This window comes from Mauremys reevesii, linkage group 15 (assembly GCF_016161935.1).
Source record: "Mauremys reevesii isolate NIE-2019 linkage group 15, ASM1616193v1, whole genome shotgun sequence".
NCBI classification, from domain to species: domain Eukaryota; kingdom Metazoa; phylum Chordata; order Testudines; family Geoemydidae; genus Mauremys; species Mauremys reevesii.
In genome coordinates this window covers 779,341-806,510 of record NC_052637.1, presented here as the reverse complement: position 1 = coordinate 806,510, position 27,170 = coordinate 779,341, and the positions used below count along the sequence as shown (strand labels likewise).

The window sequence follows — 27,170 nt, the reverse complement described above, 5'->3', positions numbered from 1 at the left end:
GGGGCTAAAGCATGGGCCCCACCAGCCATGATGGGTTGACAGAGCCTCACTGCCCGGGGATGAAGTGGAAGTCATGGAGCTCTGTTAAAGTCATGGAATCCATGACCTCCGGGACCAAATCGTATCCTTGCTCATGCTGTTTACCCCCCTGGATCTCTGTTTCCAAATCCCTTGGCTCCAACCCAACTGTGCCAGCCAGCCAGCCCAGATCTCCCTCCCCCTGCATGTGCAGAGCCGACCTGAGGATAAATATGCGCTGGTGGCTGGTTGCTACTCTCAGCACCTGAGGCATCCAGTCAGCTCCAGCACCAGCCGATATCCTTCGCACTCAGCACGAATCCCTGCAAGGGCCACGAAGCCGCGACTGCACCAAGGAGAGAAGCAAGTGAGTCTGTGCTGCCTGGGGCCCACCAGCTCCAACGCGGGGGGCCAAGGGGACCGAGTGGGTGAATGATGTGTCAGAACTGGAACTGGGATCTCCCCATTCATAACCCTTTCAGCAGGCCCCAGTTCCTAGAGCTGGAGATAGAACCCAGGAGTCCTGTAAATAAATTAATGGAGATATCTTATCTCCTAGAGCTGGAAGGGACTGTGACAGATCCAAACCAGTGGGGTACAGGAGTCTGGTAGAGGGCAAATATACTGGTCACTGGATGAGTAGTTTTCTGTTCCCTGAGTGACCAGAGCAGGAGCTGCACTAGAGTAATCAGGAACCTGCGAGAACCAATTAAGGCCGACAGGCTGATTAGAACACCTGCAGCCAATCAAGGCAGGCTAATCAGGGCACCTGGGTTTAAAAAGGAGCTCACTCCAGTCAGGGATGGGAGAGCCAGAGGAGAGGAAGTGCATGTGAGGAACTGGGAGCAAGAGGCACAAGGAGCTGAAAGTGAGAGGACGTGCTGCTGGAGGATTGAGGAGTACAAGCGTTATCAGATACCAGGAGGAAGGTCCTGTGCTGAGGATAAATAAGGTGTTTGGAGGAGGCCATGGGGAAGTAGCCCAGGGAGTTGTAGCTGTCATGCAGCTGTTACAGGAGGCACTATAGACAGCTGCAATCCACAGGGCTCTGGGCTGGAACCCGGAGTAGAGGGTGGGCCTGGGTTCCCCCCAAACCTCCCAACCAGACACAGGAGAAGTTGACCCAGACTGTGGGGAAGATCACTGAGGTGAGCAAATCTGCCAATAAGCGCAGGACCCACCAAGGTAGAGGAGGAACTTTGTCACAGGACCCTAAAAGGTCATTGAGTCCAACCCCCTGCCTTCACTAGCAGGACCAAGTACTGATTTTGCCCCAGATCCTTAAGCGGCCCCCTCAAAGACTGAGCTCACAGCCCTGGGTTTAGCAGACCAATGCTCAAACCACTGAGCTATCCCTGCCCCCCTGCTCCAACCTGCTCCCCTCCCACTGCCAAGGTGAGAAGTACTGACTCCCACTCCCCCCACTTTTCTAACCCACTAGGACCAGTGGTTCCCAAACTTTAACAACCCACGAACCCCTTTCACTAAAATGTCACGTCTCATGGACCCCCTCCTAAAAATGAATATTTCCAGGGTTTTCTCCCTTAGCTCAACATAAATTATAAAAGCAGTGATCTTGGCAATATACAATTTGTTTTTATGACATGCTTATTACACGCTATTTATTATTAGTTATCATTACAGTATTTTTATTACATTGTGAAAACGGCAACTCTTCCAAGATCTCCCTTTTGTAGCTTATCACTTTTGATTAAGCCTGTTATAAGACAAGGCTCCTATCAGAGGTGCCAGTGGAAAAAAAAGGTGCGCACCCTAGGGCCTGGAGGGGGCACTGCCAGAAAAGTGGGGGGGCCTGCAGTGGCCATGGGGAAAAAAGTGGAGGGACTTGCGGAGGGATGTGTCGACGCGGGGGCGGCACATGACCCTTGTCGTCCCCCTCACCTGTACTGGCACCTCTGACTCCTATGTTTCATCAAGGAGCATCGGATGTGAAACAGCAGGAAGGTAGTTAAGAAGCCAGCTCAAAGAGTTCCTCCTACACAAGCATTCAGGTCTTGAGCAACAACGCACATTACAACAAAGCTTAAACTTATTCTTCATCATAATTTAAAAACAACACTAGCTGCCTATTTAATTTTAAAAACAGCACAAAATATCCCCCTCCCTTTCTGATAAAGAGTTTTGAAGTTTATATCTCTTCAGTAAAAGCAACAAAGAATCCTGTGGCACCTTATAGACTAACAGACGTTCTGCAGCATGAGCTTGGGGGTGGGGAATACTTCACTTCTTGGTGTGGGTGGTGGGCCAGGCAGGGTATATATATATATGCAAGCAAGAAGCAAGAGAGAGAGAGTTTCAGGTCAATCAAGGAGGAGGCTGGGTGTGAAAACCAGGGAGGAGAACTGGTTCTGTAATTGGCAAGCCCATTCAGTCTTTTGTTTAATCCCTGAGATGATGTGTCAAATTTTTAAATGAAACTGAGCTCAGTTCTTCTGCTATCTCTTCAGTGTGATAGATACACTTGCTTTGATCTGCTTAGCTCCTGGAAGTCCCCAAGGCTCCAGACTGCCCGGGGTCCCTATGGAGAGCTCTGTCTGCCCTTAGAGAATTTTTTCCTGAGAACCCCCTGTAACATTTCACAAACCGCCCAGGGGTTCCCAAACCCTTGTGTAACCACTAGGCAAACTAGGAAGCTGCCTGGGGTTCCCAGTTTGGGAACCACTGCACTAGACCCTATTCCCCTTCCACTGCCAAGGAGAGAACCCAGGCATCCTGGCTCCCAGCACCCCCTGCTGCAACCCCTTTGACCCACTCCCCTCCCATAGCTTTGGATAGAACCCAAGAGTCCTGACTCCCAGCCCGCCCTGCTCTAACCCACTAGACCTGATTCCCCTCCCAGAGCAGGGGAGGGGAAAATTCATCATCCCCCCCCACACACACACCCCTTGTGGTGGTTCCCCCTGGCTATGCTGTGGAATCTCACTAACTACACCTACTTCCTCAAACAGTAATTTCCTGCCTCCTCCAGGCACCAAATGGGTCACACCCGCACCCCCTGTCACCCCAGCCCTGGGCTCCCCCCGACCAGCGCTGACTCCGCCCGCTCCCCCCTCACCTCCAGCCGGTCCGGCGCTGGCAGGGTCGGGCTAAGCAGCGGGGCTCCCCACCGCGCCTCAGCCCAGGGTCCCTCCAGCCAGGGCTCCCGCCTCCAGGAGGGCTGAGCTGGGGGACCGCCACAGCAGGGGGCTGAGGAACCAGGGCAGGGAAGCCCCAGAGGGAGTGAAGCTCCAGAGAGCGGGACGGGGGCCCCGCACGGCAGCATCCCGCCCTCTATGGCCCCGCTGCTGCTGCTGCTTCTGGCCGCCCTGCCACAGCCCCTGGGCGGCTCAGGCCACTTCACCCAGCCCTGGCTGCGGTGCTGGGGGGCGGCTGCCCTGCAGCAATCACAGGTGGCTCCATGTGCCCCGTGGGGCAGCCCCCAGCCCGAGTGTACCCCGCTCGGAGCCTGCCCGGCCTGGCCACAAGGTGCAGGCGCTGCTCCCCGCAGTGCAAACCGCAGCGGCCCCAGGGCACCCCCCGCGCACAACACACTGCTGCTACCAGGGCCGGCTCTAGGCTTTTGCTGCCAGAAGCAAAAGAAAAAAAAAAAGACATCCGGAATGCCGCCCCTGAAAACGTGCCGCCCCAAGCACGTGCTTGGTTTGCTGGTGCCGAGAGCCGGCTCTCTGCATCATACCCGGAGTGTCTATGTATAGCCACAGCCCTGGTCCAGCAACTCTGACCCCAGCAGCCTGTCCGCAAACACCAGCCACACTCTGGCTTCCTGCAGCCTTGGTTACCACTCGCAGGGTGATACGAACATTCCTAGTCCTGGATTCCCTCCCCCTCCGGCCTCCAAAAATAAAAATAAACATGTGTTCTGCACTGTCCAGCCCTCTCCTGGACAGTCCAGGTATATTAGATCCATTGCTCCTCTAAGGGGATCAACATACAGCAGCCTGCTACCTTAATGGGAGTTACCCAAACGATCCACAACACTGGGTGAGTTTCAATTAAAGAATAAAACAAGTTTATCTAACTACAAAGAGACAGATTTTAAGTGATGAGGCATGAAGTCAGGAACGACTACAAAAAAAAACAAAGATAAGACACTTTCTAAACTCAACAGTCCCCGTGTTGCTGACCAGACTCTCAGGCCAGGATCTGTTCCCAAAGCCTGATGGCTGTTTCTTTTGTCGTCTTAGATGAAAAGAGAGAGATGAGTAGGGAGAGATCCCATTGGGGTGGTTTTGCCCCTCACTTTTATAGTTCAGTCACCCTCTCAAATGTATTTTTCTGAGCGTAACCCCTAGATAAAGTTATTTCCCACTGAGAGCAAGGAGGCATGGAGTCTGGGGGTGGGTGAAGGAGGTCTCCTGCTCTTGCTTGCTAAGATCAGAATGTTTGTTCCTAACCCCCCACACACACACACACACACACCACTTCCTTACCACAGAATGGCCACTTGACAGCCCATCAGCTTTGATGACACCTGGCAGGGGTGTCACCTTATCCTTAAGAAACGGGTTTACCCCCTGCCCAGACTTGTCTGAAAAACACCGGATTTCGGCTTATGGTCATAACTTTACACAGAACGTTGCTACACACATTTCACCATGACGGTATTGACCAGCGAGTTATTCGTTTTCAAATGAGACCTCACACGGCATATTTTGCACAAAGGTTATTGCAATAGCGTGAAGGGTGTGAATGCAGGGGTGTATTCTGTCCCACCTTCGGGGTTAAATCCCCTCTCGGGGATTGAATCAGCAGGGCTCCTTCTGAACACCAGCCACGGATGGTGGCCTAGCCTGGGCCACACTCAGCTTGGGTCTCAGTCCACTAACTCCAAGAACTAGCAGCCAGTAGGTCCTTTAATTTCAGCCTGCTGGGTCTTGATTGGCCCTTGCTGATCCCCAGCCCTTCTAGCAGCTGGGGGAACAGAGATCACTGAGTGTCCAAAATAGCTGCCAGCTGGGAGGTCTAATATTCCCTGCTCTTTTCCTCTCAGAAAGCTGTTTCCTGGGCCAGGGTGCAGCAGATTAGCAGGGCCTCCAGCCTGGGCCACAAAGGCCTGGCACCCCCTCCACAGGCCCTTGTTAACAACCTTCTCGTCTGTAAATCACAATTAGTAACCTAACCTAATGCATTTTTACTTCTCCTGCTAAACTTGACTTGCATCTGTCTGGCTTCCAGCCCATCTCTGCCTTGTTCTTACACATCCACACACCAGCCAGGTGTTCTGACCTTCCAACAGTTCTCACTGCTCTGTTTCTGTGGTTTGCTTCTTCGTGCCCAGCCGGCGTTAACAGCTCCCTCTTGACTCTCTGCTTCATCCTGCTATTTGAACAGCCCGGGGATTTTGCACAAACCAGTTACTGGATGTGGAAACGGTCGCAGCAAAGTCAAAAGTGCTGTATTATCAAAATCACATGCAAAAGCAAAAATTCCCCAATATTTTCGTATACTGTTATATATATATATAATATTCATGCCGCTCGCATTATTGAGTATATATTTGACTAACGCAATTCATTACACAGTTCTCCAGCACATCCCTTCCAGCTGCTGCCATGATGGGACTCCTCCGCGTGCTTCCCTCCCTGCTCCTCCTCTCCCTGCCAGGCCCCAGCTCTGGCTCTGATGACGACGGCACTGTGGTGCTCACCACCAGCGGCCCCGTCCGGGGCAAGCGCCTCCCAGCCGGCTCCGGCACAGTGACGGCCTTCCTGGGCATCCCCTACGCCAAGCCCCCTGTGGGGGCCTTGCGCTTCCAGAAACCTCTTCCCCACCAGCCCTGGAGCCACGTCCTGGAGGCCACCAGCTTTGGCAACGCCTGCCACCAGCCGCCGCTTACTGATTACCCTGATGCCGACATTTTCTTCCTCAATACACCACAGTCCGAGGACTGCCTCTTCCTCAATGTCTGGATGCCCCATCCACGGCCTCCCGTGCCGGCCCCCATCCTCGTCTGGATCCATGGTGGGGGTTTTTATATGGGTGCAACCTCTGTGGAGCTCCACAGTGGCCGCTTCTTAGCCGCTACCGAAAACGTGATCGTGGCCTCCATGAACTACCGGCTGGGGGCCCTGGGCTTCCTGTCTCTGCCCCCGGCCGCTCCAGGAAATGCCGGCCTGTGGGACCAGCGCCTGGCGCTGCGCTGGCTGCGGAACAATGCAGCCACCTTCGGTGGGGACCCGGCCCGTTTGATGCTTTTCGGCCAGAGTGCTGGGGCTGCCGCGGTCGGCCTCCACCTCCTCTCCCCGAGAAGCCGATCCCTCTTCACCCGCGCCGCGATACAGAGCGGAGCCCCGACAGCACCGTGGGCTTGGATTTCACCCACAACGGCCAAGAAGAGAGCCCAGAGGCTGGGCCAGCTGCTGGGCTGCACCGATAGCGATGACACGGCCCTGGTGGGCTGCCTGCAGGGGAAGGAACCCAGTGAGTTCCCCAAACATGAGTTCTCCGTCTTAGGCCGCAAGGACCTGCTGGGGCTGCCCTTTGTGCCGATACCAGATGGGGATTTCCTCCTTGATACACCACCAAGGCTACTCCAGGCCCAGCATTACCAGCCTATAATACCCATCCTGACCGGCATAACTGCCAACGAAGGCTCCTACTTACTAAGTAGCAGTGTCCCCAGCTTCAACATGGAGAACGCCAGCTCCATCGGGTGGCATGAGCTGCTGAAGCTGGTGAGGCTGATAGCGCCAGGGGCACCAGAAAAGTCCGCCCAGGCCGTGGCACAGCAGTACAGCCAGGAGGGGGAGGAGCAGGGGGAGGCACAGTACCGATGGGCCATGGAACAAATCCTTGGTGACTACTTCATTGTGTGCCCGATAGCCGAGATGGCTAGGCGAGAGGCGGAGGCGGGCAATCCCGTGTATGCCTACGACTTCACCCACCGAAGCAGCGGCTTGTCTTCACCTGAGTGGACAGGGGTGCCACACAGCACTGATCTGCTCTTCATGTTTGGGACCTTGGTGTCCGTGAGAGGAGCCAACCACACGCACACGGAGGCCGAGGTGGGACTGAGCCGCAGGATGATGCGGTACTGGGCGGAATTCGCCAGGAGCGGGTAAGGGAATCCCCCACAATCCTCTTGTCCCCCTGAGCCAGACCATGAGAGCAGCTGTCACTCTTTGGCCAGGTGGACACAACACCCAGGAAGACCCGGCTCAGTGCCATGGCAAGAAGGAGGCCCTGTGAAAAATAGTTAATCTATTTGGTTGAAGCCCCTGACCCAGAGCTGAAGTTACTTTGGGAATGTAAAATCTGAGCCCCCTGATTCCTTGTTAGGGATAATTCCCTTCTTCCCTCATCGGGATGTCAGTGATCCCATGGACACACCCACTCTCATTAAAGGAAACATGGTTTTTAGCTAGTAGCCAATGATCTCAGAATTCTGCCTGTCCTTTCCCAGCCCTTCCACGCAAACTCAGGGGGTGTCTATGCTACGAAGACCATATGGTCATGGCTACAGCACCGTAGCTAGACCGGAGTCACCCCATAGTGTAGACACGGCCTACCTTGAGGGAAGGGGATTTTCCACCGGTGTATGAACACTGCCTCCCCAAACCACAATCGCTGCATTCACAGCACCCTCCTTCATAGGCGCCGACTCCGTGGGTGCTCCAGGGCTGGAGCACCCACAGGGAAAAATGAGTGAGTGCTCTTCACCTACCGGCAGCCAAGCTCCCCTCACCCCGTGCCCTGGCCCCACCTCTTTCCCGCCTCCTCCTCTGAGCGCGCCGGGTCCCCGCTCCTCCGCCTACCTCCCAGCGCTTCCCGCCCCGCAGCTGCCAAACAGCTGTTTGCACTCTCCGGGAGGGAGGCGGAGGAGCGGGAATGTGGCGCGCTCAAGGGAGGAGGCGGGGAAGAGGCGGGGCCTGGGCAGGGATTTGGGGAAGGAGTCAGAATAGGGGCAGGGCGGGGGTGGGGCCTCATGGAAGGGGTGGATTGGGGGTGGGGGTGGGGGCGGGGGGCAGAGGGAGGTCGAGCACCCACAGAAAAGAGGGAAAGTGGGCGCCTATGCCCTCCTTCCACCAACATAACTGCAGCTACACTGGGCGTTGGGTCGGCACAGCTTCCTCAGTCAGCTCTGGCAGCCTAACTTTTAGGGCTTAGATAATGGAAAACAGTGGCCATCGTTCATGGGTGGCACGTGAACCACGGGCTGGAGGAGGCTAGCTGCCAGCCCCGCCCCTTCCACCTGAGGCCCTGCCCCTTCTGTACCCCCCACCAATGCCCAGAGCTGCCCCCACCGCAGCCACTGGCTCCCACCCGAGGCTAGTGCCCCCAGCCACGGAGCCCCCCCAACCCCAGCCGGAGCCACCCCACAGGGAGACTGGAACCGTGCCGAGTGGGAAGCGGGGGGGGGGGGTGGACGGACATGGGGGCGGGCCATGGGCGGGGCCACGCCTGGCTGTTTGGGGAGGCTCAGCCTCCCCCAGCCTCTGATACCCGCCACCCATCCCTTCGTTCCTAGGAGCAGTCTCACTTTATGCAAGGGCTGTAGGCCAATGGCAGCCATCATAACTTAGGGCAGCCTGTGGCTTCAAACTTGAGAACAACTGAAGACAGCAGCCATCTTTATAAAGGGCAACCTGTGGCATCACCCCATGTGAGGAGAAGTAAAGGCAGCCACCATCTTAACTGAGGACAGCCTGCAGCTTCACTCTGACTGGGAACAACAAGGGGTGGTAGCCATTTTGGAAAAGGGCTAGACTTTGCAAGTTTAATGACCCCCTGGTCTGGGATGTCAGACTCCAGTGGAGCATGTTCCCATCCCTGCCCAGGCCTGGCTCTGTGTGGGGAGTGTGATCTATGGGCTTCATCAACTGTCTGTTGAAACCTCAGAGCATCATTCACCTCCCCGTGTGGGGCGTGTTCCCCCCCCCCCCCAGGAATCCCACAGGGGCAGGGAACAGCAGGGAGCAGTGGCCCCGCTATGATCCCATGGAGCAGAACTTCTTCCGCATCGGCATGGAGCCGCCCCAGGTCAAGGGGCCATCACCTGCCCGGCACTGCAGGTTCTTGGCATGGCTGACCAGAGCGCGGCAGAACACCAAAGGTGAGCAGCAGTGGGGTGAGGGGACAGCAACTCTAGAGGGGAAAGGCCGCATGCCCCCCCCTCCCCGAGCCAGCCAGTCCCCCCTCCGCACTGGACCTGGATCCGAGCTAGCGCCCCCAAAGGGAAAGGGCCTCATATCCAATTCCCCTCACCCCATGGGAACATGGGATGTTACACCTCCACAGTGTGTCTTCCCAAGAGTCAAAACTTGCTTGCACACTAAAGAACTTTGGAAGACTGTCTACCGGCGCCACCTAGTGGTGCTTCCTCTTTGTCCTTTTTCTTCTCTTTATATCCCCCCAAAAGCATGATTTTATCCCCAGCGTGAGGATGCGCCCCCTTTCCCCGCCCCATGGTTCATTCACCGGTGTCTTTTCTCCTGTGTTAAATTCACATCCTCATATGGACACCGTATGTAAATGGAGCTTCATTTACACGAGCACCGAGGTAGACAGGCAAATAAGCCATTCTTTGTCCGGCAGAACTCTGCTTTTTCCCTTGGTCTCTAAAACATATTTTCAGTATTTAAGCACAGCTCCTTAAACATCCTCCGTACGTACATCTCGCAATGATTACGGGGCTCGGTATAACAGAAGCTTCACATGACGGAGTTTATGGATAAATACCGTGAAAGCGGGGGTGTTAGGTGTAGTGAGTTTGTCAGGCCTCTCCGAAGTGGCTGTTACGGACCAGTAAAACCTTTGCCAGCTGGGACCAGCTCTGTGTCAGCATGGCAGGATGGATCCAAAGACAGAGGAGGCTGGGGGCTCAGGGCCACTAAAGGTGAGGAAGAAAAAGAAGGTGATGAAAGAATGAAATGCAGCTGGGTTCGGGGGGAGGGGGGGGGCTGGCCGCTGTGTGACAAGGGAGTGAAGGAGAAACCAATAGAAACTGGGAATCCTATGTGCCACTGGCCTCTTATGGGAGACAGAACAGACCCTTGCATGTTGGACCCTAGGGTAACAGATGCTGGGAAACACGGGAACCCCAGCAGCACAGCGTCCCCTACTGCTAGAATGTAGCATTGCAGGCGGAACGGACTGTGAGGGGACAGCGCCCCCTACTGAACCCCCACCCTGCTCCCTGCAGCACAGCGCCCCCTAGTGCCACACTAGGGTCAGCACTGACTGCCAGGGGACAGCACCCCCTACTGAGCCCCCACCTTCCAGCCCCTAGGTTTCGGCTGCAGGTTTCCCATCCCGCTTTCAACCACACCAAACCCCGCTCAGGCTGAGTGTATCCCCGCTGCTGTTAACCCCACTCACTGTGTGTCCCGCAGGAGCAGACCAGGATTTGCGGGGCTCAGGAAGTGGCGCATGAGGAGCTGAGCAATTACAATTCCCCTGCCGGGGGGACCCGACCCTCCTTGCAGATGACAGCATCCAGTTCCTGTTAGCGCCTGCGGCACCTGCTGATTTATTAATCACACTGATAAACCCCTCAGTCATCGCCGGACTAAACCACACCGTGTAGCCTCCTGGTGCATTAAAGCATATTCAGTCTACAGACACTACCCTGGTGTGCAAGATTGGTTAGCTGCTCCTAAGCAGTGGGGAGAGGGAGAGAGCGCGCGTGTGTGTGTATGTGTGTGTGTGTTGTGGGCAGGGAGGTCCGTGTCCAGATAACGAGGGGCACAGATTACATGGGGAGGTGAATGATGCTCTGGGGTTTCAACAGACAGTTGACGAAGCCCAGAGATCACACTCCCCATCCAGAGCCAGAAATGGAACCCAGGAGTCCTGGCTCCCAGCCGCCCCTGCTCTAACCACCAGACCCCACTCCCCTCCCAGAGCTGGGGAGAGAACCCAGGAGTCCTGGGTTCCGGCCCCCTACTCTAATCCTGGACCCCACTCCTGTCTTTGCTGGTGCTCAGTGGACAGTGAGAAAGAGCCGTACACACTCAGGGAGCCTCAGTAATCAGTCCTTTATTGATGACAAGTTGTGGGTCATTATATAATATAAGCCACAGGGACTGTTCCTGCCTGGGCAGTTGTCACCCCGCACATGCCAGGGATGTGGTGGAGGCTTCTTTGTATCCCAATATACAGAGAGAGGGGTTGGGGGGACAACAGGCTAGATCAGAAACAGAATCCCCTGGAGGGGAAAAGCCTCATGTCCCATCCCCCCCCCGGATTCTATATTTGCCATTGCTCCCACGAGATGCATTTCCAAGCAGGGGTTGAAGCGCCGAACCTGGCTCTCCAGCGCAAACGTCAATTCACATGTGCACTAGTTACACACAGCTTGGTTGAAACCTTTCAAGCCCTAACCCTCTCCCCCATCCTTCTCCCCAGCTGCTGGAGCAGGGAGTCAGTCGATCCTTCACTTCAGCTGCCAGTGGGGCAGCCACTTTGCCATGTACTGCCTGGGGCAGAAAACATATTTCCCCCTGACTCCTAAACCATTATGTTACCTTCCCGTGTGCTCAACGGCTGCTGTACCCCACCCCAGAGGTGGCTGCATCTCGGCGCCGAGGGAGTGATGCCCGTGCGGCGCTGCTGGGTGGATGTTATCCGCTGCCCCACCCCAGAGGTGGCTGCATTTCACCTTTCTGCTGTGGCTTTCTGCTGTGTATCGAAGCCTTTGGCCCCTGCCCTGGACTCCCTCCGGCCAGCCCATGCCCGCCCCACCCCCACCATGCATGTGTTGAGCTCAGCAAGGTCACTGCTCTCAGGATCAATAAACCGCGGGGGCTGTTAGTCTCTGGGTTGGAGCCGTTCAGACAGATCCATCATCCCCCGTTTGCTGAACTGTGAGCCACAGCGAGAGCCACAAAACTGCAACTGCACTGGGGAGACAGACAGGTGAGTCTGTGCTGCCGCTGGCCCCCCAGGGGAGAGAGGAGTCAAGGGAGGGAACGATGTGGCATCGAGCGCTGGATATTGGATCTGCCCTGCGAATTACCCATCCAATACACCAGTTCTCAGACCCCACAGCAAGAGCTGGGGATAGAACCCAGGAGTCCTGGCTCCCAGCTGCCCCTGCTCTAACCACTGGACCCCACTCCCCTCTTTGCTGGTGCTCAATGGACAGCAAGGAAGAGCTGTATTCTCCAGGGTGCCCAAGAAAATCGGTAGTTTCTTGATGACAGTTGCAGGCCCTTATACAATACAAGGCGCAGGGAAAGGAAAGGAAAGGAAAGGAAAAGGTACCTTCCCCGGCCAGCTGGCAGTGCACATGACAGTCACCCTGCCCCACACACACACACACACACGACGGTGGGTAGGGGAGGTGGATGAGTCTTCTTTCTACCCCAATGTACAGAGACAGGGGCAGGGGGATCTGGGCCTGGATCGGAGCCAGCATCCCCTGGAGGGGAAAGGCCCCCTGTCCCCTTCACCACACTGGGGGCAGACCACAACCAGTGTCCCCATGGAGGGGAAAGACTCTGGGTCCCATTCCCTACCCCCCAACCCAGCCGGTCCCCCACCTTGGGCCTGGATTCTATATTTGCCGTTCCTCCGCATTTCCAAGGAGGGTTTGATGCTCCGAAACCTCCCTCTCCAGTTCTGACTCCCAGCCCCCCTGCTCTAACCCACTGGACCCCACTCCCCTGCCAGAGTTGGGGCTAGAACCCAGGATTCCTGACCCCTCCCCCAACCCACTAGATCCTGTGCTCGTCCACACAGACCCTGCAGCTTCCTCCCTGGGTCTGGACCATCTGTTTGTCACTGTGTCCTCATTACCTCTACTCTATATGGTTCCTCTGCTCTCTGCTGCCTTGGTCAGTATCTTGGGTCCCACAGCTGCTGGGCTCAGGGGTACAATTTGTGTAGCCACTGTGTGAGATGACCATGTGCCGGACTCCTGGGTTCTATCCCCAGCTCTGGGAGAGGAGTGGGGTCTCATGGGTTAGAGCAGGAGGGCTGAGAGCCAGGACTCCTGGGTTCTATCCGCAGCTCTGGGAAGGGAGTGGGGTCTCATAGGTTAGAGTAGAGGGGGCTGGGGCTCAATCCCCACCTCTGGAAGGGGAGTGGGGTCTCATGGGTTAGAGTAGAGGGGGCTGGGAGTCAGGACTCCTGGGTTCTATCTCCACCTCTGGGAGGGTAGGGGAGGGGAGTTTAGTCGTTAGAAGTGGGGGAGCTGGGAGCCAGGACTCCTGGGTTCTACCAGTAGTGGGTAGGGGATTGTGATGGTTGCCGTCCTTCCTGGGCTCATTCTCCCAGGGCAGGAAGGGTGCTCTCACCTGCAGTGGGGTGAAGGACGTACCAGGTGAGCTCAGCAAAAGGGTGAATGACTGGAGGAGCTGTATTTCCTAAAGAGGAACAAGGACAGCAAAGGAAACTATCTGCCCTCATCTATTGGTGGAGGGCTTGGATCAGATCAGGACTGGCAATGGCTGAAGGGGAAAGGCCCTATGGCCCTTCCCCTGTAACTCCCTTGTGGGGGGTTCCCTTCCAGCTGCTGCGATGCTGGGACTCCTGCCCGGCCTGCTCCTCCTCTCCCTGACGGGCCCCAGCTCTGGCTTTGATGACAACGGCACCGTGGTGCTCACCACCAGCGGCCCCATCCGGGGCAAGCGCCTCCTGGCCAGCTCCGGCACAGTGATGGCCTTCCTGGGCATCCCCTATGCCGAGCCCCCCGTGGGGGCCTTGCGCTTCCAGAAACCGCTTCCCCACCAGCCCTGGAGCCACGTCCTGGAGGCCACCAGCTTTGGCAATGCCTGCCACCAGGTTCTGTTTACTGGTCACCCTGAGGCTAATGTCTGGACACCGAAAAGACCGCGGTCCGAGGACTGCCTCTTCCTCAACGTCTGGGTGCCCCATCCCCAGCCTAATGGGACGGCCCCCGTCCTCATTTGGATCCATGGTGGGGGGTTCTTCACAGGTGCAGCCTCACTCGACATCTATGACGGGTGCTTCTTAGCCGCCACCGAGAACGTGATCGTGGCCTCCATGAACTACCGGCTGGGGGCACTGGGCTTCCTGTCTCTGCCCCCAGCCGCCCCGGGGAACGCCGGCCTGTGGGACCAGCACCTGGCGCTGCGCTGGCTGCGGGACAACGCGGCTGCCTTTGGTGGAGACCCAGCTCGTTTCCTGCTCTTCGGCCAGAGCGCCGGCGGTTCCTCAGTCAGCTTCCACCTCCTCTCTGCGGGGAGCCGGGCCCTCTTCACCCGCGCCGCGCTGCAGAGCGGAGCCGCCACCGCACCATGGACTTGGATTTCCCTCGAGGAGGCCAAGGAGAGAGGCCGGAGGCTGGGCCAGCTGCTGGGCTGCGCCGATGGTGAAACCGCCGCCCTGGTGGGCTGCCTGCAGGGAAAGGAACCTGGGGAGTTCCCCAAACACGAGTTCTCCGTCTTACACCGCAAGGACCTGCTGGGGCTGCCCTTTGTGCCGACACCAGATGGGGATTTCCTCCCTGATACACCACCAAGGCTGCTGAGGGCCAGGCACAGCCAGCCTATGCCCATCCTGGCCGGGTTCACCTCCAACGAAGGCGCCTACATGTTAACATTCAGTCCTCTTAACTTCAGCCTGGAGAACACCAGCCACATCGGCTGGGAAGAGCTGCTGCAGGTGGTGAGGCTGGCAATGCCAGAGGCCCCCGAAGAAGCCGTCCAGATCGTGGCACGGCGGTACAGCCAGGAGAGGCAGGATGAGGCACGGTACTTATGGGCCATGGATCAAACCACCGGTGACCACCTCTTTGTGTGCCCGGTAGCTGAGGTGGCTGGGCGAGAGGCGGAGGCCGGCAGTCCCGTGTACACCTACTACTTCACTCACCGCATTCCTGGCTTGTCTTTACCTGAGTGGATGGGGGTGCCCCACGGCTCCGAGGTGCCCTACCTCTTTGGGACCATGGCATCCATGTGGGGTGCCAACTACACTCTCACGGAGGCTGAGACCGGGCTGAGACGCAGGGTGATGCGGTACTGGGCGGAGTTTGCCAGGAGCGGGTAAGGGAATCCCACAGAATCGTCTCGTGCCCCTGAGTCCTAACAGCCCAAAACGCAACCCCAGGGATCAAACCAGCACAGCGGGTGTCCCCCTGGAGCCAGTTGTCCACAACGTGGTCCGGCAGCCAAGTCTCAGAAGAGTTCCTTTCTAAATATAGGTCACGATATCTCCAACTTACACCCCTGGCTGGAGGGAGAGCTAAATTTTTATGAGGGAGGCAAAATTTTAAACATGATGATTCATAGTTAGTAACAGTCCCCTTCCTCTTTCACATGGATATTTTGAAAACAAAACAACACGAACACGCTCCTGTAGGAAAACACGTAGCTTAGATAACAGCCCCTGGCTGGCTCCTCTTCCCCAGGCCCGCCCTGACAAAAACAAAGCTACAAACCCCAGATACTCAGAAAACCCTGATACTACCACCACCGCCACCTGTGGCTTCAATCCCATTGAGTACATTAGAAGGAAGTGGCCATCTTTAGTTAGGGAAAGACATGGCTTTCTCCTGTTTGGAAGGACAAGAGACAGTGGACATCTTAAATGAGGGCAAACTCTGGCTTCAGCCTCCTTCCCGCCCAGGTCTGTGGCCCCATGTTTCCCCACCACCACAGTGTCCTTCCCTCTCCCGCTATGTTGCTCTGCTCCCAACACTGCCTATTCTATGTCTGAGAGCACAAAAGGAAAGCCATCTTCACTGAGGGCAGCATGTGGTTTCAGTCTCATGGAGAAAAGTGGCACCCTGAGTATTAGTCCATTTGAGAAGAACAGGGAGTGGCAGCCATCTTAACTGAGGGTGGCCATTTTGGAAAGGAGCCAGACTGTGCAGGTTAACTCCCAATGACTCCTGCATCTGGGTGTCAGACTCCAGCTGGAGCACATTCCCATCCCCACCCAGGTCCAGTTCTAACCTCCACGGGACGTGCTGAATTTTCCCCCAGGAACCCCACAGGGTCAGAGGGCAGCCAGAAGCAGTGGCCCCTCTACAACTCCAAGGAGCAAAACTTCGTCCGCATCAGCACAGAGCCGCCCCAGACCAAGGGGACATCTCCCGCCCAGCACTGTGGCTTCTTAGCATCGCTGCTCAAAGAGAAGCCAAGCCCCACAGGTGAGCATCAGTAGGGTAAGAGGATTGCAGCGCTAGAGGGGAAAGGCCTCATGTCACATTCTCTGTCCCCCTGAAGCAGCCAGTGCCCCCATCCTGGGGCCAGATTGGAGCTGGCACACCCTATAGGGAAAATTCCCTCTGTGCCATTCCCTGCCCTCCCGAGCCAGCCAGTCACGTAGATCTGAGGATGGATTACAGCTGGCATCCCCTAGAGGGGAAAAGCCCAAACCACAATCGCTGCATTCACAGCACCCTCCTTCATAGGCGCCGACTCCGTGGGTGCTCCGGGGCTGGAGCACCCAGGGGGAAAAATGAGTGAGTGCTCTGCACCCACCGGCAGCCAAGCTCCCCTCACCCCGTTCCCTGGCCCCACCTCTTTCCCGCCTCCTCCTCTGAGCGCGCCGGGTCCCCGCTCCTCCGCCTACCTCCCAGCGCTTCCCGCCCCGCAGCTGCCAAACACCTGTTTGCACTCTCCGGGAGGGAGGCGGAGGAGCGGGAATGTGGCGTGCTAAAGGGAGGAGGCGGGGAAGAGGCGGGGCCTGGGCAGGGATTTGGGGAAGGAGTCATAATCGGGGCTGGGGGGGGGTGGGGCCTCATGGAAGGGGTGGAGTGGGGGTGGGGGTGGGGGCGGGGGGCAGAGGGAGGTCGAGCACCCACAGAAAAGAGGGAAAGTGGGCGCCTATGCCCTCCTTCCACCCACATAACTGCAGCTACACTGGGCGTTGGGTCAGCACAGCTTCCTCAGTCAGCTCTGGCAGCCTAACTTTTAGGGCTTAGATAATGGAAAACAGTGGCCATCGTTCAAGGGTGGCACGTGAACCATGGGCTGGGGGAGGCTAGCTGCCAGCCCCGCCCCTTCCACCTGAGGCCCTTCCCCTTCTGTACCCCCCACCAACGCCCAGAGCTGCCCCCACCGCAGCCACTGGCCCCCACCCGAGGCTAGTGCCCCCAGCCACGGAGCACCCCCAACCCCAGCCGGAGCCACCCCACAGGGAGACTGGAACCGTGCCGAGTGGGAAGCGGGGGGGGGGGGCTGGGGGCGGGGCATGGGCAGGGCCACGCCTGGCTGTTTGGGGAGGCTCAGCCTCCCCCAGCCTCTGATACCCGCTGCCCATGCCATCATTCCTAGGAGCAGTCTCACTTTATGCAAGAGCTGTAGGCCAATAGCAGACATCATAACTTAGGGCAGCCTGTGGCTTCAAACTTGAGAACAACTGAAGACAGCAGCCATCTTTATAAAGGGCAACCTGTGGCATCACCCCATGTGAGGAGAAGTAAAGGCAGCCACCATCTTAACTGAGGACAGCCTGCAGCTTCACTCTGACTGGGAACAACAAGGGATGGGAGCCATTCTGGAAAAGGGCTAGACTTTGCAAGTTTAATGACCCCCTGGTCTGGGATGTCAGACTCCAGTGGAGCATGTTCCCATCCCTGCCCAGGCCTGGCTCTGTGTGGGGAGTGTGATCTATGGGCTTCATCAACTGTCTGTTGAAACCTCAGAGCATCATTCACCTCCCCGTGTGGGGCGTGTTCCCCCCCCCAGGAATCCCACAGGGGCAGGGAACAGCAGGGAGCAGTGGCCCCGCTATGACCCCATGGAGCAGAACTTCTTCCGCATTGGCATGGAGCCGCCCCAGGTCAAGGGGCCATCACCTGCCCGGCACTGCAGGTTCTTGGCATGGCTGACCAGAGCGCAGCAGAACGCCAAAGGTGAGCAGCAGTGGGGTGAGGGGACAGCAACTCTAGAGGGGAAAGGCTGCATGCCCCCCCCCCCGAGCCAGCCAGTCCCCCCTCCGCACTGGACCTGTATCAGAGCTAGTGCCCCCAAAGGGAAAGGGCCTCATATCCAATTCCCCTCACCCCATGGGAACATGGGATGTTACACCTCCACAGTGTGTCTTCCCAAGAGTCACAACTTGCTTGCACACTAAAGAACTTTGGAAGACTGTGTACCAGCGCCACCTAGTGGTGCTTCCTCTTTGTTCTTTTTCTTCTCTTTATATCCCCCCAAAAGCATGATTTTATCCCCAGCGTGAGGATGCGCCCCCTTTCCCCGCCCCATGGTTCATTCACCGGTGTCTTTTCTCCTGTGTTAAATTCACATCCTCATATGGACACCGTATGTAAATGGAGCTTCATTTACACGAGCACTGAGGTAGACAGGCAAATAAGCCATTCTTTCCCTTGGTCTCTAAAACATATTTTCAGTACTTAAGCACAGCTCCTTAAACATCCTCCGTACGTACATCTCGCAATGATTACGGGGCTCGGTATAACAGAAGCTTCACATGACGGAGTTTATGGATAAATACCATGAAAGGGGGGGTGTTAGGTGTAGTGAGTTTGTCAGGCCTCTCCAAAGTGGCTGTTACAGCCCAGTAAAACCTTTGCCAGCTGGGACCAGCTCTGTGTCAGCATGGCAGGATGGATCCAAAGACAGAGGAGGCTGGGGGCTCGGGGCCACTAAAGGTGAGGAAGAAAAAGAAGGTGATGAAAGAATGAAATGCAGCTGGGTTCAGGAGGAGGGGGGGGCTGGCCGCTGTGTGACAAGGGAGTGAAGGAGAAACCAATAGACACTGGGAATCCTATGTGCCACTGGCCTCTTATGGGAGATAGAACAGACCCTTGCATGTTGCACCCTGGGGTCACAGATGCTGGGAAACACGGGAACCCCAGCAGCACAGCGTCCCCTACTGCTAGAATGTAGCATTGCAGTCGGAACAGACTGTGAGGGGACAGCGCCCCCTACTAAACCCCCACCCTGCTCCCTGCAGCACAGCGCCCCCTAGTGCCACACTAGGGTCAGCACTGACTGCCAGGGGACAGCACCCCCTACTGAGCCCCCACCTTCCAGCCCCTAGGTTTCGGCTGCAGGTTTCCCATCCCGCTTTCAACCACACCAAACCCCGCTCAGGCTGAGTGTATCCCCGCTGCTGTTAACCCCACTCACTGTGTGTCCCGCAGGAGCAGACCAGGATTTGCGGGGCTCAGGAAGTGGCGCATGAGGAGCTGAGCAATTACAATTCCCCTGCCAGGGGGACCCGACCCTCCTTGCAGATGACAGCATCCAGTTCCTGTTAGCGCCTGCGGCACCTGCTGATTTATTAATCACACTGATAAACCCCTCAGTGATCGCCGGACTTAACCACCCCCTGTAGCCTCCTGGTGCATTAAAGCATATTCAGTCTACAGACACAACCCTGGTGTGCAAGATTGGTTAGCTGCTCCTAAGCAGTGGGGAGAGGGAGAGAGCGCGCGTGTGTGTGTGTGTGTTGTGGGCAGGGAGGTCCGTGTCCAGATAACGAGGGGCACAGATTACATGGGGAGGTGAATGATGCTCTGGGGTTTCAACAGACAGTTGACGAAGCCCAGAGATCACACTCCCCACCCAGAGCCAGAAATGGAACCCAGGAGTCCTGGCTCCCAGCCGCCCCTGCTCTAACCACCAGACCCCACTCCCCTCCCAGAGCTGGGGAGAGAACCCAGGAGTCCTGGCTTCCAGCCCCCTACTCTAATCCTGGACCCCACTCCTGTCTTTGCTGGTGCTCAGTGGACAGTGAGAAAGAGCCGTACACACTCAGGGAGCCTCAGTAATCAGTCCTTTATTGATGACAAGTTGTGGGTCATTATATAATACAAGCCACAGGGACAGTTCCTGCCTGGGCAGTTGTCACCCCGCACATGCCAGGGATGTGGTGGAGGCTTCTTTGTATCCAATATACAGAGAGAGGGGTTGGGGGGACAACAGGCTAGATCAGAAACAGAATCCCCTGGGGGGGAAAAGCCTCATGTCCCATTTCCCCCCCGCCCCGGATTCTATATTTGCCATTGCTCCCACGAGATGCATTTCCAAGCAGGGTTTGAAGCGTCGAACCTGGCTCTTCAGCGCAAACGTCAATTCACATGTGCACTAGTTACACACAGCTTGGTTGAAACCTTTCAAGCCCTAACCCTCTCCCCCATCCTTCCCCCCAGCTGCTGGAGCAGGAGTCGATCCTTCACTTCAGCTGCCAGTGGGGCAGCCGCTCTGCCATGTACTGCCTGGGGCAGAAAATATATTTCCCCCAGGTCTTTCCAAGGAGGCCTGCCCCCTCCCCAGCGTCAATGAACCCCCAACGCGTCCCCCACCCCCAGTAAGATATGGGAGGTGAACTCTGCCTTCCCAGCTCCTATTCAATCCCCTGACTCCTAAACCATTACGTTACCTTCCCATGTGCTCAACGGCTGCTGTGCCCCACCCCAGAGGTGGCTGCATCTCGGTGCCGAGGGAGTGATGCCCGTGCAGCGCTGCTGGGTGGATGTTATCTGCTGCCCCACCCCAGAGGTGGCTGCATTTCAGCCAGGGGAGCCTTTCCGCTGTGTATCGAAGCCTTTGGCCCCTGCCCTGGACTCTCTTCGGCCGGCCCATCGCCCCCTCCCCCCATGCATGTGCTGAGCTCAGCAAGGTCACTGCTCTCAGGATCAATAAACCGCGGGGGCTGTTAGTCTCTGGGTGGGAGCCGTCCAGTCGGCTCCATCATCCCCCGTTCGCTGAACTGTGAGCTGCAGCGAGAGCCACAAAGTTGCAACTGCACTGGGGAGACAGACAGGTGAGTCTGTGCTGCCGCTGGCCCCCCAGGGGAGAGAGGAGTCAAGGGAGGGAACGATGTGGCATCGAGCGCTGGATATTGGATCTGCCCTGCGAATTACCCATCCAATACACCAGTTCTCAGACCCCACAGCAAGAGCTGGGGATAGAACCCAGGAGTCCTGGCTCCCAGGCGCCCCTGCTCTAACCACTAGACCCCACTCCCCTCTTTGCTGGTGCTCAATGGACAGCAAGGAAGAGCTGTATTCTCCAGGGTGCCCAAGAAAATCGGTAGTTTCTTGATGACAGTTGCAGGCCCTTATACAATACAAGGTGCAGGAAAAGGTACCTTCCCCGGCCAGCTGGCAGTGCACATGACAGTCACCCCCCCACACACACACACACACGGCGCGGGGTAAAGGGGGTGGATGAGTCTTCTTTCTACCCCAATGTACAGAGAGAGGGGCAGGGGGATCTGGGCCTGGATCGGAGCCAGCATCCCCTGGAGGGGAAAGGCCCCCTGTCCCCTTCACCACACTGGGGGAAGACCACAACCAGTGTCTCCATGGAGGAGAAAGACTCTGGGTCCCATTCCCTACCCCACAACCCAGCCAGTCCCCCACCTTGGGCCTGGATTCTATATTTGCCATTGCTCCGCATTTCCAAGGAGGGTTTGATGCTCCGAAGCTCCCTCTCCAGTTCTGACTCCCAGCCCCCCTGCTCTAACCCACTGGACCCCACTCCCCTGCCAGAGTTGGGGCTAGAACCCAGGACTCCTGACCCTCCTCCCAACCCACTAGATCCTGTGCCCGTCCACACAGACCCTGCAGCTTCCTCCCCGGGTCTGGACCATCTGTTTGTCACTGTGTCCTCATTACCTCTACTCTATATGGTTCCTCTGCTCTCTGCTGCCTTGGTCAGTAACTTGGGTCCCACAGCTGCTGGGCTCAGGGGTACAATTTGTATAGCCACTGTGTGAGATGACTATGTGCCGGACTCCTGGGTTCTATCCCCAGCTCTGGGAGAGGAGTGGGGTCTCATAGGTTAGAGTAGAGGGGGCTGGGGCTCAATCCCCACCTCTGGAAGGGGAGTGGGGTCTCATGGGTTAGAGCAGGGGGGCTGGGAGCCAGGACTCCTGGGTTCTATCCCCACCTCTGGGAGGGGAGGGGAGTCTAGTCGTTAGAAGTGGGGGAGCTGGGAGCCAGGACTCCTGGGTTCTACCAGTAGTGGGTAGGGGATTGTGATGGTTGCCGTCCTGCCCAGGCTCATTCTCCCAGGGCAGGAAGGGTGCTCTCACCTGCAGTGGGGTGAAGGACGTACCAGGGTGAGCTCAGCAAAAGGGTGAATGACCGGAGGGGCTGTATTTGCTAAAGGGGAACAAGGACAGCAAAGGAAACTATCTGCCCCCATCTATTGGTGGAGGGCTTGGATCAGATCAGGACTGGCAATAGCTGAAGGGGAAAGGACCTATGGCCCTTTCCCTGTAACTCCCTTGTGGGGGGTTCCCTTCCAGCTGCTACGATGCTGGGACTCCTCCCCGGCCTGCTCCTCCTCTCCCTGACGGGCCCCAGCTCTGGCTCTGATAACAACGGCACCGTGGTGCTCACCACCAGCGGCCCCATCCGGGGCAAGCGCCTCCAGGCCGGCTCTGGCACAGTGACAGCCTTCCTGGGCATCCCCTACGCTGAGCCCCCCGTGGGGGCCTTGCGCTTCCAGAAACCGCTTCCCCACCAGCCCTGGAGCCACGTCCTGGAGGCCATCGGCTTTGGCAATGCCTGCCACCAGGTTCTGCTTACTGGTCTCCCTGAGGCTAATGTCTGGACACCGAAAAGACCGCTGTCTGAGGACTGCCTCTTCCTCAATGTCTGGGTGCCCTATCCCCAGCCTAATGGGACGGCCCCCGTCCTCATTTGGATCCATGGTGGGGGGTTCATCTCAGGTGCAGCCTCACTCGACCTCTATGACGGGCGCTTCTTAGCCACCACCGAGAACGTGATTGTGGCCTCCATGAACTACCGGCTGGGGGCGCTGGGCTTCCTGTCTCTGCCCCCAGCCGCCCCAGGGAACGCCGGCCTGTGGGACCAGCACCTGGCATTGCGCTGGCTGCGGGACAACGCGGCTGCCTTTGGTGGAGACCCAGCTCGTTTCCTGCTCTTTGGCCAGAGCGCCGGCGGTTCCTCAGTCAGCTTCCACCTCCTCTCTGCGGGGAGCCGGGCCCTCTTCACCCGCGCCGCGCTGCAGAGCGGAGCCGCCACCGCACCATGGACTTGGATTTCCCTCGAGGAGGCCAAGGAGAGAGGCCGGAGGCTGGGCCAGCTGCTGGGCTGCGCTGCTGGTGACGACACCGCCCTGGTGGGCTGCCTGCAGGGGAAGGAACCCGATGAGATCCCCAAACACGAGTTCTCCGTCTTACGCCGCAAGGACCTGCTGGCATTTCCCTTTGTGCCGACACCAGATGGGGATTTCCTCCCTGATACACCACCAAGGCTGCTGAGGGCCGGGCACAGCCAGCCTATGCCCATCCTGGCCGGGTTCACCTCCAATGAAGGCGCCTACCTGTTAAAATTCAGTCCTCTTAACTTCAGCCTGGAGAACACCAGCCACATCGGCTGGGAAGAGCTGCTGCAGGTGGTGAGGCTGGCAATGCCAGAGGCCCCCGAAGAAGCCGTCCAGATCGTGGCACGGCGGTACAGCCAGGAGAGGCAGGATGAGGCACGGTACTTATGGGCCATGGATCAAACCACCGGTGACCACCTCTTTGTGTGCCCGGTAGCTGAGGTGGCTGGGCGAGAGGCGGAGGCCGGCAGTCCCGTGTACACCTACTACTTCACTCACCGCATTCCTGGCTTGTCTTTACCTGAGTGGATGGGGGTGCCCCACGGCTCCGAGGTGCCCTACCTCTTCGGGACTCTGGCATTCCTGTGGGGCGCCAACTACACTCTCACGGAGGCCGAGACCGGGCTGAGACGCAGGGTGATGCGGTACTGGGCGGAGTTTGCCAGGAGCGGGTAAGGGAATCCCCCAGAATCCTCTCATGCCCCTGAGTCCTAACAGCCCAAAACGCAGCCCCAGGGATCAAACCAGCACAGCGGGTGTCCCCCTGGAGCCAGTTGTCCACAACGTGGTCCGGCAGCCAAGTCTCAGAAGAGTTCCTTTCTAAATATAGGTCACGATATCTCCAACTTACACCCCTGGCTGGAGGGAGAGCTAAATTTTTATGAGGGAGGCAAAATTTTAAACATGATGATTCATGGTTAGTAACAGTCCCCTTCCTCTTTCACATGGATATTTTGAAAACACAACAACACGAACACGCTCCTGCAGGAAAACACGTAGCTTAGATAGCAGCCCCTGGCTGGCTCCTCTTCCCCAGGCCCGCCCTGACAAAAACAAAGCTACAAACCCCAGATACTCAGAAAACCCTGATACTACCACCACCGCCACCTGTGGCTTCAATCCCATTGAGAACATTAGAAGGAAGTGGCCATCTTTAGTTAGGGAAAGACATTGCTTTCTCCTGTTTGGAAGGACAAGAGACAGTGGACATCTTAAATAAGGGCAAACTCTGGCTTCAGCCTCCTTCCCGCCCAGGTCTGTGGCCCCATGTTTCCCCACCACCACAGTGTCCTTCCCTCTCCCGCTATGTTGCTCTGCTCCCGACACTGCCTATTCTGTGTCTGAGAGCACAAAAGGAAAGCCATCTTCACTGAGGGCAGCATGTGGCTTCAGTCTCATAGAGAACAGTGGCACCCTGAGTATTAGTCCATTTGAGAAGAACAGGAAGTGGCAGCCATCTTAACTGAGGGTGGCCATTTTGGAAAGGAGCCAGACTGTGCAGGTTGACTCCCCATGACTCCTGCATCTGGGTGTCAGACTCCAGCTGGAGCACATTCCCATCCCCACCCAGGTCCAGTTCTAACATCCACGGGACGTGCTGAATTTTCCCCCAGGAACCCCACAGGGTCAGAGGGCAGCCAGGAGCAGTGGCCCCTCTACAACTCCAAGGAGCAAAACTTCGTCCGCATCAGCACAGAGCCACCCCAGGTCAAGGGGACATCGCCCACCCAGCACTGTGGCTTCTTAGCATCGCTGCTCAAAGAGAAGCCAAGCCCCACAGGTGAGCATCAGTAGGGTAAGAGGATTGCAGCGCTAGAGGGGAAAGGCCTCATGTCACATTCTCTGTCCCCCTGAAGCAGCCAGTGCCCCCATCCTGGGGCCAGATTGGAGCTGGCACACCCTATAGGGAAAATTCCCTCTGTGCCATTCCCTGCCCTCCCGAGCCAGCCAGTCCCCTAGATCTGAGGATGGATTACAGCTGGCATCCCCTAGAGGGGAAAAGCCTTGTGTCCCATTTGCCATTTTTCACGTGAACATGGGATGATCCTCTGGCCTCCTAGAGGGGCAGACACCTGTGGGGAGCTCTCCCATCCCCTGAGGTTCCCAGAACCCACGTGCTGTGGGGCAGCCCCAAACTCAAGCCCAGTTTGTGGTTGTTTGGGCCTTTTCAGTGGCAGAATGACATCTGCGTTTCCTCCCCCAGCTGAGACGCACAGAACCGCTGACCCCTCAAGGAAGAAGGAACATGAGGAAGAGAAGGAGAACTGAGCCCCATGGAGGAAGCCAGGACCTGCAGCATCAAATCCCAGACGCCTACCACCAGCTGAGCAAAAGGAGTAATTCCCCCAGCGGGGAGTTAGGAGGCGGCTGCTATAGTAATTAATCTGGCCACTAGATGGAGATATCATCCTATTCACTTAGCACTGACTACCTTGCATCCGAAGAAGTGGGCTGTAGCCCACGAAAGTTTATGCTGAAATAAATTTGTTAGTCTCTGAGGTGCCACAAGTACTCCTGTTCTTTTTTCCAGGCCTGGTTCCTAGCAGTATGTCATTCAGCCATTAGATGTCACGGTGTGCAGCATCTCGCTCCAGCCAATGTGGTGTCCCTGGTAAACAAGGAAGACCACTCTGGACCGAGAGCTGTGTAGAAGCCTGTTTGGGTCAGGAGCTGCTTTCTTTAATAAACACCTTCTGTTATTATTATTTATTATGTGCATCACCAACTGAGATAGAAGAACCCAGGAGTCCTGACTCCCACCCCCCTCCAACTCAGTAGGCCCCACTCTCGTCTCCAAGCCATGGATTGAACCCAGGAGTCCTGGCTCCCAGACCCCCACACTCCAATCATTATGCATTGCAAAGTGACACCACTTTTCCCCTCCTGAGGTTCTGTCAGTTTGATGGGGTTACCCCAGACATCTCCATGGCCGAGCAGAGATCTGGTGGGTTGCTCACCCGAGACGTGGCAGGGGAGTGGCCTGTGAGTGACTGAGAGGACCCGGGGCTGTGATTCATCCTCTTTCAGTGGCACTGCAGGGGTTGCTCACCCTGGGTTGACTCAAGCCCCTGGTGGAAAAGTTGCCTGTGCTGAGCACGTAACGCCTGGCATGGCAGGCAGAGACCAGTGATCCCCATCCACACCCCTGACTCCTCCAAGGAGAGCTCCACCTCCACTAAGGATACTAGTTGACACGGCCTTTTCCAGGGCAGCTGGACATATGCATCTCATTAGAGGGTCACGGATACCACACCAAGGGGCTGATTTCAGCATCTTCAACACTCATTTGTCCACCCCAGAGGAAAGGGGGCTGGGAGTGAAAACTCCTGGGCCCTATCGTTGGCTCTCAAAGGGGAGTGGGGGAGCTGGGAGTCAAGATTCCTGGGTTCTATTCTCAGCTCTGGGAAGGGAGTGGAGGCTAGTGGGTTAGAGCGGGGGGGATCTGGGAGTCAGAACACCTGGGTTCTTTTCCCAGCCCTGGAAGGGGAGTGGGGTCTAGGGGGTTAGAGCCAGGGGGGAGGGGCTGGGAGTCAGAACTGCTGGGATCTATTCCAGCCCTGAGAGGGGTGTGGGGTCTAGTGGGGTTGGAGCAGGGGTCTGGGAGTCAGACCCTAGGCATGCTGGGCTTCTCTGAGGGAATACAGAGGTGCAGGGAGTACAGAGGTCTTAGACTGATCACAGGGGGGCTAGGGACTGACATTATCCTTCCGTGCCGTGGCCAGCCATGCAGGGAGCATCGCCCAGGGGTGGGGGGCTGGCTGGAGGGACAGAGCAGAGCCACTTCATAGTAGCTGCCCACCCAGAAAACAATCACTGCTGGGCACGGATCAGTCTCCACGGCTAGATTCAGTGCGGGACTGGGAACCCGGACTCCTGGGTTCCCTCCCTGGCTCTGGAAGAGGAGTGAGTCTAGCAGGATAGAACCAGGGATGGATCTGGTGTATTCAGGGTCTTTATTTTACATTTTATCTCCAGGCACCTGGGTCAGTACTGCCTGCGAAGGGAGAGCGCCCCCTACTGAGCCCCCACCCCAAGCCCTACAGCACAGCGCCCCCTAGCGCCACACTGGGGTTGCCACTGACTCAATAGCAGGTAAATATGAGGGAGGCAATGTCCTAATTCCCTCATGAACAGATCAAGCCGAACCCATTAACTGTGAGAACAAAGTGT

General features: G+C 57.1%; 3 protein-coding genes across 5 annotated transcripts; all 3 read left to right on the top strand.

The window, feature by feature from the left end:
* The first annotated feature begins 5,585 nt into the window (after positions 1 to 5,585).
* LOC120383858 (acetylcholinesterase-like) lies at positions 5,586 to 10,592 on the top strand. The gene is made up of 3 exons (XM_039502147.1): positions 5,586 to 7,096; positions 8,925 to 9,091; positions 10,371 to 10,592. The coding sequence occupies exons 1-3, from the start codon at positions 5,592 to 5,594 to the stop codon at positions 10,409 to 10,411; spliced, it is 1,713 nt and encodes a 570-aa protein (XP_039358081.1). The 5' UTR covers positions 5,586 to 5,591; the 3' UTR covers positions 10,412 to 10,592.
* A 1,220-nt stretch (positions 10,593 to 11,812) lies between these two features.
* LOC120383856 (acetylcholinesterase-like) lies at positions 11,813 to 19,338 on the top strand. Of its 2 annotated transcripts, XM_039502143.1 has the most exons (5): positions 11,813 to 11,895; positions 13,493 to 14,987; positions 15,930 to 16,096; positions 17,640 to 17,806; positions 19,061 to 19,338. In XM_039502143.1, the coding sequence occupies exons 2-4, from the start codon at positions 13,501 to 13,503 to the stop codon at positions 17,780 to 17,782; spliced, it is 1,797 nt and encodes a 598-aa protein (XP_039358077.1). In that variant the 5' UTR covers positions 11,813 to 11,895; positions 13,493 to 13,500; the 3' UTR covers positions 17,783 to 17,806; positions 19,061 to 19,338. The 2 variants fall into 2 exon arrangements, with proteins under 2 accessions (XP_039358077.1, XP_039358078.1); XM_039502144.1 differs by lacking the exon at positions 17,640 to 17,806.
* A 1,262-nt stretch (positions 19,339 to 20,600) lies between these two features.
* LOC120383857 (acetylcholinesterase-like) lies at positions 20,601 to 25,464 on the top strand. 2 transcript variants are annotated; one of them, XM_039502145.1, is made up of 4 exons: positions 20,601 to 20,685; positions 22,177 to 23,671; positions 24,614 to 24,780; positions 25,204 to 25,464. In XM_039502145.1, the coding sequence occupies exons 2-4, from the start codon at positions 22,185 to 22,187 to the stop codon at positions 25,266 to 25,268; spliced, it is 1,719 nt and encodes a 572-aa protein (XP_039358079.1). In that variant the 5' UTR covers positions 20,601 to 20,685; positions 22,177 to 22,184; the 3' UTR covers positions 25,269 to 25,464. The 2 variants fall into 2 exon arrangements, with proteins under 2 accessions (XP_039358079.1, XP_039358080.1); XM_039502146.1 differs by lacking the exon at positions 20,601 to 20,685 and having other exon boundaries at positions 21,903 to 23,671.
* Positions 25,465 to 27,170: the final 1,706 nt, after the last annotated feature.